Source organism: Eptatretus burgeri, chromosome 6, assembly GCF_056783735.1.
Source record: "Eptatretus burgeri isolate ZD-2024b chromosome 6, Ebu_testis_v1, whole genome shotgun sequence".
Classification (NCBI taxonomy): domain Eukaryota; kingdom Metazoa; phylum Chordata; class Myxini; order Myxiniformes; family Myxinidae; genus Eptatretus; species Eptatretus burgeri.
The window spans coordinates 20,626,781-20,640,201 of record NC_140966.1 but is presented as its reverse complement, the minus strand read 5'-3'; the positions used below and the strand labels follow the sequence as shown (position 1 = coordinate 20,640,201).

Sequence of the window (13,421 nt, the reverse complement as noted above, 5' to 3'; positions counted from 1 at the left end):
AATGTTACATTAGCAGTGACACAGTGCCAATTGTTTCCCTGGTGGATCAAGAAATTTTGTGGGTTATATATTGTTATCCACCTGGAGAATAACAAAATCTTGCACACGTGCTCACTCGAGCTTTTCGTGTTTGGAACAACACATATTCTGCTGAGGTTTGATCCTAATAATCTCCTCGAGTAGATGCAAGTGTTCATACGCTTGCAAATGTCAAAGCAAAGTACTCTCTACATGTTGCAATTTCGTTTTATTCTTCTACTCCATATCCTTTTATTTTCAATATTGACTTGTGAATTCTTTCAAATGCCAATTAAAAAAAAAAAAAAAACACAAATTATACATCAGTCACAGCAATCCATTAGGGGTATATATGTGTAAATGTAGATTGAATATTCATTAATTACCATCCTGCATGACATGAAGGTGGGGGTGCTGCATATCATGGCATGTTTAATTGTGGAGTTGGCAAATCAAAGAACAAACAGCATCTTTCATTAAAAAAAAAACAGCTTCCCAGGCAAACACCTTAAAACAGAATTATTCTACAATATGGAGTGCTTTTAAACAATTAATACATTTCTGTAGTTCCTCAGGTTCACCGACACCATGCAGACATAGCAACTGATTCTCAGAAAATATTCATCCTAATAGGACAGTGCAGAAGTAGTGCATTTACCTTTGAGCTTTGTAGTTGGGGTTCAATTTGCGACATAACTATAAACTGTCAGATTGGAGCTTTGAAGGCAGGGTGAATTGCATCGCAAACTGCACCATCCCTCTGATGGATGTTAAACTGCATGTCCCATTCACTAGAAATAATCAGTGAACGTTAAAGTTTCCACAGTGTCTTTTGTGAAGAGCAGTGAGTTATCACTCAGACTAGTTATCGATCAGTTATTGTCCAAACATTTGGGCCAGAAACTCTACCCAGCCTACCCCACAGGAAGGTGGGAAAAACTCGGCTGTTAAAGAAACAGTAGTAGCTTCAGAAAACACTTTTAGCTCATCTACAACAAAGTCGAGGAGAGCTGTTAAAGCCATAACCAGGTCCTTCAGTCAGTCCTTCCAGAAATGATTCCATTAACATTGTTCCCCCCCTCCTCCTTCAATATGGCTCAATTGATCATTTTAAACATGACATGATGGTTCATGATGTTGATGGGCAAAAACTAGTGGAGCCCTTTTTAAATTTCCACCAAGGTGGTGAGATAATTAACCAATTAACTCAAAATGCAATCAATATCTGTTTGTCCATCACATATTGCAAGATTCCATCATCGATGTTTTTTCGTTTTTTAATATTAACCTCTTAATCCTATTACTTTAATTCGATCTGAATCATCATTTAATTGAACATCTTGATTAAATAATTTTAACCTCTTAATTTAAGTCATGCCCTGTTGTTTGGAAGAATGAGAAAGAAAGGGGGGGGTGGAGGAGGGGACAGTCCTTTTCATCCTTTTACTCTTTTAGTCATTTTAAGACCCTTTCCACACTTTCGACCCCTTAGACTCCTTGAGATCCCATTTCATCATTTTCTATTCTGCTTTGAATTTGTAACGGTAATTTGTGGACAACCAATCTGTATATTAATAAAAACAATCTGACTCAATTTCTACCATTAAAAATGCTCAAAAGTATTGATAAATATCACAGTAAGACGGCAAAGAGTGAATTGGTCGGGTGTCCACAAATTATCGTGACAAATTCAAAACATAACAAAAAAAAAATTAAAAATACCAAGACCCATAAAACCCTCAAAACCCCTTAGAACCCTAAGATCCTCTTAGAACACTAAGACCCTTAAAAACCCCAAGATCCATTAAGATCTCTAAGACCCTTTAGAACCATAAGAGCCCTAAGACCACCTACAACATTAAGACCCTCACAAAATCACCTAATGAAGCTCGACTACAACTGCCCTCCATCAGGAGATGAGCGTCTGTCCCACTTGGGACGATTCATTTCCTATAAATGCAACGTCAGTTAAATTGCTTCATAGCAATCATGAGAATTATCCTGGTTGAGAGAAACAAATAATTATATTTTAGTAAGGATATCAAGATTGCAGTACACTTAGGATACCACCAATGGCAGTACCTTGTATATAATATAATTAATTATTCTTGCTTATTTCACTTGTGCTCTGCTGGCATCACCACATGCCAATTATTCTTATTATTGCAAAAAATGAAAACCACTTACTAATTTAAATGAGGAAATAAAAAAAATAAACATACCACGACCAATATCATTCGAGTGACAGTAAATTGGTGCAAAAAGTATAAAGTTTATGAAGAAATAAACTTGCATACAAGCAAATAAGTACAGACAAGAAATAGTTCCCTCCTCAATGAATCTGACTTTATTAAAATATTCACAACTGTTGTTGGTGGCTGGCAACATGCAGCAGCTGGAAGATACACCTCAAAAGCACAGAAGGGGGAATTCTTCAAAAATTTCTCAAATTGGACTAACCAGACAACCATTCGCTTAAACATCACAATTGCAAACCAGTACAGCTCTATCCATACACTGTTGTTGCATAGATTCAAAGAAATCCGTTTTCTATTTCCCTCCTCCCCCCCCCCATTTTGGCCGATAAATTGTGGGAATTCAGCTTTCACGCATGTTACACTGGACATGTGGATTCTGTGGTCTGGATAACACTTAGGGAAACAAAACCAAACATCAAACGATATGTCCATTTTAATAGTCCTTTAAGATGACACAGGAGCTCCTGGTTTAATTGAAAATGCGTTAATGACCCGCTTTCTTTTCCTGCATCCAATAATTCACCTTTATGATGGATGTGACAAATAGAACATTACGAAAGCCACGTTCATAAACTGTATTTTTTTTTTGAATTTTTTGTTGTTGTAAATAACACTGTTAGGTATCATAAGGACCTTCAGACACAAACAATCACTGTGTATCTCACACAAGTTATAATCTACCGTTCAATTTGTATTTGTGCTGGATCGCGTATGAAAGCAAAGCTTCAAATATCATACACAAAGGCCATCTGGATGAAAGCCCAAATTGATGCTGTATAAAATACTATTACGAATAGCGATTCATTTTCTATGCCACACTATTCAGTTTATCAAATCACTTGGTGAAGACCATTTTAATGGATTCAAAATGGTATGTTCTAAATCTCAACACCTTTTAGGATCATGTATAAAAAGGGAAGTTTTGTTGTTTCCTGATGCCCAAAAGGGGCCAAAATTGAATCATATAATTAAGGCAGACATCAAACAGAGCAGCTGCACTTTGCATAATACATTGGTTTCAAAAAGTACAAATAAACTTGATATTCATATATTGCACCGTTTGTAAAAGGAATATCTCCCAAAAGATTATTTAAAATTGCACGATTTCACCACAGGTCATCAAAAACGACACAATGCAACTGAGCCAGGTTTACCAAAACAGCCTGTATATCAAGAACAGAGGCACCACCAAAAACCTGTCTAGAAGAAAGTTTGCAAAAGGATTCATGCATTCAGGTAGTTTTATGAATAAAGTAGCCAAACAACCATGAAAGACCAACTCTTCACAAATTGACACGAGCGAGAAGGGTGAAACACAATAGCTTCCATACACGGAAGACAAAAAGTCCGGGTCAAGATTAATCTTTCTTTGAATAAAAAACCTGCCATACGTAGAGAAGATATGTTCCACATTACAAGCTGCTCATCGGACATCGCAAAAGCTCCCTGCAACAAACCAGTGACCTTAAGAAGCAAAAAAACGCATTATTTCCTTCAAATTGCGATGTCAGCCTGCAGAATATATTGCTCATTTGAAGATGGAAATTGTCTTTTTATACTGAAACAAGCTGAATGGAGTAGGTATGCTGAGTGTTTTCCACAAATTAATGGCCTAAGAGAGTCATGGATAGCTATAAATAGGAGTAAAACAACAGATTGGAGTAAAATGCTCAGCGTGCCAAACCCATTCCAGTAAGTCTCAGTGCAATGTACCTCGTAAACTGATAATATGTTTCAAACTGAAAAAAATAATACATGCCTTTCTCTGCACCACGTCATACAACTGAACATCATGTCATGATTGACACCATATGTCCACATAAATTGAATAACTCTTCCACATAAATTGCTGGGTTCTGTTAATTGTCTGACCAAAAGCGAGAAAGGAAGTGAGGCAGGGTGTATAAGGTTGCTCTTAGGTGTCCAAATTCATTCTGATAAGTGTCCAACGCCACAATAATTTCAAGAGTTTTGTTTCATATCACTGAAGTAACCTCCTGAAAGATAAGGCTCTAAGGAAACATGTAAATTCCATAAGTCCACAAATCACATTGTTGCTATTATGCGAATCTGGTTAATCATGGAAATTTAAGGGTGCATTTCCATTTGTCGAAATTTGACCCATAACACAAGAAAAGTGGTCGAAATGTTGAGAGCGAATTGGCACGTTTCCTTGCACACAAATGGAACGCGCAACAGGATGAACGGGTACGTCACCTATCGCTTTGCATCGATTTGACATTTGGTTTGGAGATTTCCTGTTTGAATTAAATTTTTCAATTTCCCGACAAGGAGAGCAATTTGAAATGGACAGGACAACGAGAACATATACACACAAAAATTGCACAATAGTTCATCTTTTTCATGTTAAATTTGGAGCCATCTATTTTTTTATGTATGCACAAGGGAAGGGTAAGGAGGAGCCGGAGATAAATATATGGCCCCTGCCTTTGTTTTTGTTTTGTTTACACTGGGAATGATGATTACATAGATACTGCGAAAGCAAAACTTGTGTTGAAAAGTGTGGAGATTTCTTTGTATGCAGTTCGGGTTCAAGATTTGCAAAGTCATGATTGACAGCTGTCAGGACGAGTCAAGCTATGCCTTGACAAGATCGGGACCATGAAAGTGACTGTTATTTGGTCATACAGAACCAAACTTAGCAAAAACACTTTTTTAATCGTGTAACAATCCATGGCTAACTTAATCAAATAACAGTATTCAAGGAAATAGTTCAATGATGTGTCCGTGTCATCATGTGCTGTGAGTTTGCAATGGACTGATGGAAACACCGCCTCGTAAAAGGAAGATAATTTTATAGCTCGAGCAACACTCATGGTAAAAACAATGCAAGCAAAACTGCTTGCAATATGACATTTTTTTATAACACCAAGTTTCTGCCGCTTTGAAAAAAAAAGTTCTCTCTTTCTCTTCATCAGTGTATTAAAATAATTAGTACTTTATCAGGAGGAAACAATTAAAGCTCTTTACAGACGAGTGTTCGTATTAACATCTGAAACATTTCAAAAATATGTACACGGCACAGCAGAGTGGTCTTTAGAAAACATACCATCAAAAAGGAACACCATGGGCAAATGTATAAATAGCAAAACGTCAAAGTACTCCTTTTGAAGGATCCATTACAATAATAAAGTACAATGGCAGGAATAACCAATATAAACTCTACAGAAATTATTCACAGAGAAGTTTGTCAAGCAAACTTGCAAAATAAACCTGGTTCAAAATAACACCAAACTTCTATATTCAGCCATTATATATTTCCCCCCAAAGAGCTGTTAGCAACCTTCCTTCGGTAAATGAACAAAAATATCCACCCCCCCCCCAATTTGGTGTACAAGAGGTGTCAACAGGCACCACTACACCATCTCTTTCTCTCAGTAAACAAGATATGTAGCACTATATCCGTAGTTTGGGAAGTCTTCCAATTCTGAGACATTTTGCTCTCTTTGGAATCTTTTCCGTTTTGGAAGCCACTGGCTTTATGTCCATGGTAGCCAAGCTTGATAGAGCATATGATAGCTCATGGGGCCTACACAGCAGTCTCTTGGTCATCACGAGTCACACTCTGGTGCTGCTGTTGTGCCTCAAGGTAGGCTGCCAGTTCGTGATTCCCAGCCTCATGTGCTTTGTCCAATGCAGTGTCACCCTGCCGAATGAACATTTCACAATAATCCAGCTGAATTACTCGAACATATTGAAATATATCATCCACTTTAACTGTACAAACAACATTTGCTTCCAGAAGGAATGCAGTCACAAATAAGTCAGCTTCCATTAGACAAAATAAACCAGAGGAAGGCAATATGGCAACAAAAAAGCAAAGTGCAATTGATACAGGGCAGGTTATTTTTTTTATAAAATGAGTATAAAGTAAGAAATTTACTGTATTAATGAGAGTATGAGAGCAAAAATAATTTCATTGCATCCTAAATGCATATCTGCTCTTTGGCTGTCCAATATCTAAGTCCATCCATCCACTGGGACCATACTCTGTGCAGAGCATTGGTGCTGCCTAAGCAGTCTCCTTGGCTATTGGGCACAATCCTGGATGGGTCACCACTCCGACACAGGATACCAGCAAGCCGGGACTCATTTTGTCAACCTCAGAAGGATGACAGGCAGAGTCAACCCAACCTGGTATTCATTCAACAGTCAAGCAGGATTTGAACTCAGGATCTTCAGATCCCAAGCCCCCCACCCTAACCACTAAGACGTCACCAAACATACATGTAAGTACTACATTTTAACCTAAGCATCACAATCACATGGAGTTCACTTTGTTCATCTTTGCCACTTATAGCAGGTGTGGGTTGCCTTCTTAACCATTGAGTGGTAGTGGAAGAATCATCAGTGCACAAATTTCAATATGCACAACCCAAATCAGTTTGAAGCAATTTTCTATTGTAAAAAGGTTTTATGCAGTATCTCTAATGATGTGGAATAAATACCTCTTTCCAACCCCTAATTATTTAAATGTCAGCATTTGAAACGAATTCTATACTGATGTTGAATCAATCTCAATGCAACTGCCTGTGTCAATGTCTTAAAGGGATGTAGTTACCCCCAACATGAATTGGAACAAAAACAAAGTAACTCCATTAGGTCTTGTAAAGGTTATTGCTTCCTCATTTGTCCTTTTTTTTGTATACAGAGTCAAGGCTCGTTGAAGAGATAGAATACTGAATGGAGTAAGACGCAACAGAACAAAAGGAACAGTGGGGAGAGGGGGGAAATGCCAACAGTGTTGGAACCACCAACACCAACAGTGTCTTCAGAGAGCTCCGAGTAAATTTTGATACCTATTTTGAAATTGGACCCAATGAGATTGGCAATGTAATCCTCAACAAGTGTGCGATATCCCTCATCTCATCTCTTTCCTCAGGCCTATGTAGATCTTTCTCTCAGATGGTGCCCTTCATTCTTCATGGAAACCTGCAAATGTCATCCCGATTCATAAGAAGATTTCCAAATCTGATCCTTTCATCTACAGACTGATCAACCTCCCCATCATTAAGGAATGTGAACAAATGTATCATTACTGAAGACCTCAGGCTCTGTCTCTTCTCCCACTCTCTAATCTTTGATCATCAGTTTGGTTTCTGCCCCAGCAATTATACCATGAAAGTGTTTCTTACTTTAATGAAAATGGACTAAATTTCAAATGAGAGATCAGAGATAACTCTGCAGTGATCTCTCATGCAAGTTTTTGAATATTGCAAGAGATCTCTCAGCAAGGATTGGCCTTTGAGCCCCTCGGTTTACTTATCTGGTTAAACCCTGGGAGAGGTGCAGTCCCTGAAACTCCTTGGCCCAAAACTGCCACAACTTGTCTTGGATGAACAACATCTCTAAACTAGCATCTCAGGCTAGGTGAAGCTTCAGTATTCTCTGCAGAGCAAAGTCCATTCTGAACTGCTCAGAGCTCATTACAATGCATAAGGCCTACATTTTAAGCACCTTGGAGTAGAACTCCCAACTTCAGGCTCGTGTAGTTGCTTCCCACCATCCCTCACTGGTGGTGATTGAGACCAAGGCTCTCTGCATTCCTGACAACTCCTGGTAAAAGGTTCAGTCCCAATGTCTGCTTCTTGTCCACAGCAGGCAGGTTGATGGATTACACGTTTTCTATCATCTAAATTCTGGCAATGCTCCCTTCACTCTCACCTCCCTCCATTCACCTCCAGCCCACCAGGTTTAGATGTTCGTCAAGAATCCCACACCTGGTTACCTTCCCAAACTCTAATATGAATGCTCACCTCAATTCCTTAATTCCTGCTCTTTCATCTCTCAAATCAACTCTCTTTATCTGTCATTTTGTGCCCCTCTTTTGAATCGTTACAAATCTCTGCGTACCATCACCCCATGTTTTCTCCCTTACCCACCCAACCCTGCTCTTTTTTTTTTTATCTCCACATGACTTCCACCCTTTCATTTCTGCCATTCATCTACTCATCTGCGATATATTTGTCTACCTGTTCTCTTTTGGTCCTCTGTTATTCTGCAAATCTACTGCCATCTCTAATTTAGTTTGCCATCTCTAATAATAATAATAAAAAACTTCCTGTACACATTAGGCTGTCTTCCTCAAACCCTTGTTTGCTTATGTAGTAATCATCTGATGTTGAAATGGTTTGTGTCCGTCCTGACCTCCCCAACTCACCTTTGAGCTTATTACCTTGGTTTCATTTATTGACTGAACTACAATGGCAAAATAAACTGATGCTTCATGTGCAAGGTGTTACATTAAACCATAGGCAATAGATCAAATGGGCCATTAATCTGGGGATCAGTCTGCCATATGTTTTGCTGGTGGTTGTTATAATTCCCACAAAGAGAAGGTGATTCCAATGAAGAGGAAGTGAATGTCACCAGCAATCTGGGCAAATTCCTTCTGCCGGTCATCGTTTAGATTCTACATGAGCATAAACCTTTCCTTCATTCTTTAACAGCCACAATTATTCCTATCTTCTTGTGTCGCCGGTCGGGAAATGCTTTTGGCTGATGTATTTCACGAACCAGCTGACCGGGACTGATGGTCGAAGAGCAGGAATATGGAATTTGGCCAGGGTGCCAGCGATGGCTCACCTACTCTTCGATAATGCAACCCGACGATCTTTAATTTCCACCAGATAATGCTGGCAGATGAGATGCTCAGTTTAAGGCTCATCCAAGGGATGGCACAAACATTGATTCCTCGTCCTGCATGTGAAATACCAAGATGATAGTTTATAGCTGAGCTCAGATTCAAACGCAGGCAAGACAGCTTAGAGTCAAGTATGCATAACCCTAGGCTAACCTGACAGTCTATGAGCCTCAAATATTTTATAAAAAAAAACAAGTACAGCACAAAATTATCGTGAATTAACACAGAGGAGGTTTTAGTTTTGACGACTGTCTGACATCACACAATAAGGACAAGAAGTGTGTGAACAATGCTTCACTTTGAAGATCATCCTTTGGAAGGTGAAATGTCGAATTGTACAAGATTACATAATCTAGATCTTTAATATTGTGTCTCTTCCATTGGGAACAACAAGCAGTATATTATATTTAAAGGCAGGATGCAATGTAAAAGGTATTTAAAGCAATGCTTCGAATTATTTTACAGTCCACTTGCACAATGACATTTTAAAGATGAAAACCCTCACCTCTGCCCACCCCCCTATCTCTGTATAGAAGAGGAAAAAAACCAAACAAACAAATCGTTTACATTTTACAAAGAGAAAGACGTCTTCATAACTTCCTTCGTTTTCTTTTTATTCTTATATTTACAACAGAACTTGTAGTAATGATGTGAAGTCAATGGACTACTATCGCAGAAGTTGTATCTTCAAATCTGGCTGAAGACAGTAGTGATTCTAATTTGATAGTAGATGGGCAAGTTTCTGGAGAATTACCATCTTGTCTTTAAATTGTTGAATAAAATATAGCATCCTTTTAAATGAAAGGAAACAAGAGTATCCATCCATCCATCCATCCATCCATCCATTGGGACCATACTCTGTGCAGGGTGTTGGTGCTGCCAAAGCAGTCTCCTTGGCTATTGGACACAATTCTGGATGGGTCGCCACTCCGACACAGGATACCAGCAAGCTGGCACTCATTTTGCCGACCTCGGAAGGATGACAAGCAGAGTCAACCCCAACTGATAATAATTCAACAGCCACGTGGAATTTAGAACTCAGGATCCAAGGATCCCAAGCCCACCACCCGAACCATTAAGCCAACACCAAGCATTTTGCAGAGTATGGAAATGACATTTTGCTCTGTCGACTTCGAGAAGGTTTTTGATAAAGTTAATTGGACAAAACTGTCAGATTATGTTTTGTTGGACAAAACTGAACAAAACTGTTAATGCCTCCATGAAAAAACTGAACTGAAAAAAACTGAAAAACTGAAAAAAAAACTGAACAAAACTGTTAATGCCTCCAGTGGAGAGTTTTTCATGCAGGCATTAACGACCCCAAACCCCAAACCTCCAACTATCTCATCCCCCACCACCATCCTCGAGCTATCTTCCCCAAACCTCCAACTATCTCATCCCCCACCACCATCCTCGAGCTATCTTCCCCAAACCTCCAACTATCTCCTCCCCCACCACCATCCTCGAGCTATCTTCCCCAAACCTCCAACAATCTCATCCCCCACCGCCATCCTCCAGCTATCTTCCCCCAACCTCCAATTCCCTCATGCAGGTGTTGACAACACCGTCCCCACCACCTCAAATTTCTTCTCCACCCTCCGCCCCCCCTAAATTTCTACCCCCACCCCCAGCGAATTAGTTACGTCTTATTAACAGTTACCAAGTACCAGTACACTAATTCTCATCAAGTCATGAATAATACACCACTTTAATCCAGTAACTTTGCAGTCATGTCAATGGGATTGCAGTGTCAACGATTATAGTTACTATCTTATTATTATTATTATTAACGTTATACATAAGTATTATTATTATTATTACAAAAACTAGGCTAATTAGCCTGAAGCATTCTGAAAGCAAGGCCTAAAAAATGAAGTCTAAGGCCTCAACGTACTGCGTCGTTGAAAGGCCCGTGGTGGTGCCCATGTTTTGGATATTTCATGATCGTTTTAACAATCGCTTTGCTTGTGTTTCACACTGAAAAGAAAAGGTAAATGTAGGGCACATGGCGACTGTGAATATGACAGGTTGAACGATGTGTTTGGCATGAACTGCATGAAAATATAAATGGTGGATGTTGGAGTCGGCCAACTCCTATGCCGTAATGACGTCCCAGATGTAATGACGTACTGTGCCAGACAGACCGACGGAGAGACACAGAAAATTGCCGGTACTTTAATATATAGATACAGATAAGCGATGGTGAAGTGAGTGCTTTAATTTAGAAATGGACGAAGGAGTGAGAATTTGAGCTGAGATTACCAGGACAGTCAGGTTCATTGAGGATAAAGCCTTTGGTGAGAAGTTCAGAAGATCAGCTACAGAGCTTGCTTGGAGTCAGTGAGGGTGACAGAATGATTCATAGTTTGATCAGTCATTGAGGCAGGTGGAATAAAGATAAATCCTTCCTATAATTCACAGACTGGTGTTTGTGTGTTTGTTTGTCATGCTCCTCTTGTAGTTCTGGCCTGATTACATCCAGACTTGCTACATAGGATCAGCATGACTCCAGTTTATGTATGGGGGTGTTTTATTTATTTTTTTACTTTGCCTGTGGTCTTTGAGGGGTGAGGGGGGGGTGGAAGAGGGCACACAAATTGTTTATGCAAACGTGTATCGTGTAGCGCCACTTCCAGGTAGGTGAGGGTATTGCAAGTGTCCATCATTTACAGTGCAGTATTTCTGTCCCCACATTTTCTAGTGCACTGAGGTGTTTTGAAATATAAACAGTAGGTATGTTTTTGTATCATGCACTTAACCTGGGGTCATTTTTTTTTTTGCTTCTACAAAGCTGTCAGTTGCCGAAACACGACCCAAATAAAGGTATGTGCCAGAAGAACGTATTGCATGCTTGGAATAAGACTGCCCATAGGGTGGGTACTCTGTTATGGTATTAATAATCATGAAGATAATCACATGACCTCTGCTAGTATGAAGAAAACATGAGTTACAAAGATTCTGAGTTAACATTCTGAGTTGCGAAGACTAGATGCAAGAACAACATAGTGCACTGTCCGTTTGCATTGTCCTTCATGGAGGAGTTATTCATCTGCCTTCATTTACATGTGCTGCCAGTCCACAGGTGGGGATATCTCTTAATGATCTCAGGACAAATTGAACTTGGTACCCCATGCACCCCCCCCCCCTTTTGTGAAATAAGAAAACGATTGATTATGGCATGAAGCAAATAATCAAAATCAGATCTTTGATGTTTTTTTTCTCCCTAAGGTCAAAAACAGGTTTTTTTGTCTCTCAGCAGTCTATTTTTTTGTCTTTAGTAAAAGTGATTAAAAAGAATTCAATTTATAAGTGTGTGCTTTGTGTCAAAGTCCATGACATTGCCCTCAGTGCAAATGTACAAATGCAAACTTTCTATGAACATCTGCAGCAATTTTTGAGTAGATGTGCCAAAAGAAGCTAGCTATTCTAAAACATCATCTGCAAAGGAAGGTATAGTGCTGAGATGCAAAGTGTGTGAATAAACACACAAAGAGACAGCTGTTTGACCAACCACGTTTGTGTTAAATTCACACCTCCTTCACATGTTCAGGTTTTCAGATTAATTTCCTTTCAATGAACAGCTAATTCCCAAATTATTTAAACAACATTTCAAAGGCAGAAGATTGTTAACGACTTCAACGACCTCAATTATTCTAGCCTTCTTAATTTTTATTTGTTGTTGGCCGTGGAAAGTTTTTCGCCAAAGTCTTTCATGGACGGGCCAGCCATGCCCGATGTTTCACTGAAGCTCATTTTAACAGAAATTTGTAATTTGTTCAGGGTGCCAGCAATGTCACCTAGTCTTTGCAAAATATAACAGAGCATTTTAAACCTTCATACCCTTACGGCATCATACGAGACAGCCAGCTTAATGCCCATCTGAAGGGGTGACCAACTTCATGATTTCTGGGAAGCACCACTCCAACCTTTTATAGTCTGTTGGGGAATCGCACCCAGACTATAGACAGCTCAAAGGTAAGTGTGCTACAACTGTACAATCCTGTCAAACTTTCAAAGGCAGAGTAATGTGTGTAGATTCATGATATAAAAGGTTTGATCGTGTTGGGAACGACCTGCACAGAAATGTCCAATTATTTTTTCATGAGAACTGATAAAAAGCCTCATGAGAAACGAATTAGATATCATCAGAAATTACTGCAAGGGCAGTCCCTATAATTCTGTGTTTCCTACATTACTAGATTGAATGAAAATCAAGATGGTGGCAAAAGATAATAAGCAGGTTAGAATAAAAAAAGCAAATATTTCTGAAATCTCTGGTCAATAAAAACACAAGACTTATCAAATTTTACAGACAATTGACTGCACAGTGCAGTGACAATAGCCTTTCAATTTCAGAAGACGTTTCGTTGCAAATGGAATTCTGAGTCAAATTTTAAACACCTTCGCAATTTTGCTTCACATAAGCATTTTCATCTATGAGGAAGGTTTTTTTTGTCATCAATGTACCCATCCAAATGCTT

At 39.1% G+C, this 13,421-nt stretch overlaps 1 protein-coding gene across 6 annotated transcripts in view; it reads right to left on the bottom strand.

Moving 5' to 3' along the window:
* Positions 1 to 2,339: 2,339 nt before the first annotated feature.
* DGKZ (diacylglycerol kinase zeta) overlaps positions 2,340 to 13,421 on the bottom strand; it is a 746,996-nt gene continuing 735,914 nt past the window's right edge. For all 6 annotated transcript variants that reach the window (XM_085884240.1, XM_085884239.1, XM_085884241.1 and 3 more), the window contains one exon: positions 2,340 to 5,943. In XM_085884240.1, the coding sequence (XP_085740366.1) occupies positions 5,827 to 5,943 (117 nt within the window). In that variant the 3' untranslated portion in view covers positions 2,340 to 5,826. The remainder of the gene's footprint in view (positions 5,944 to 13,421) is intronic.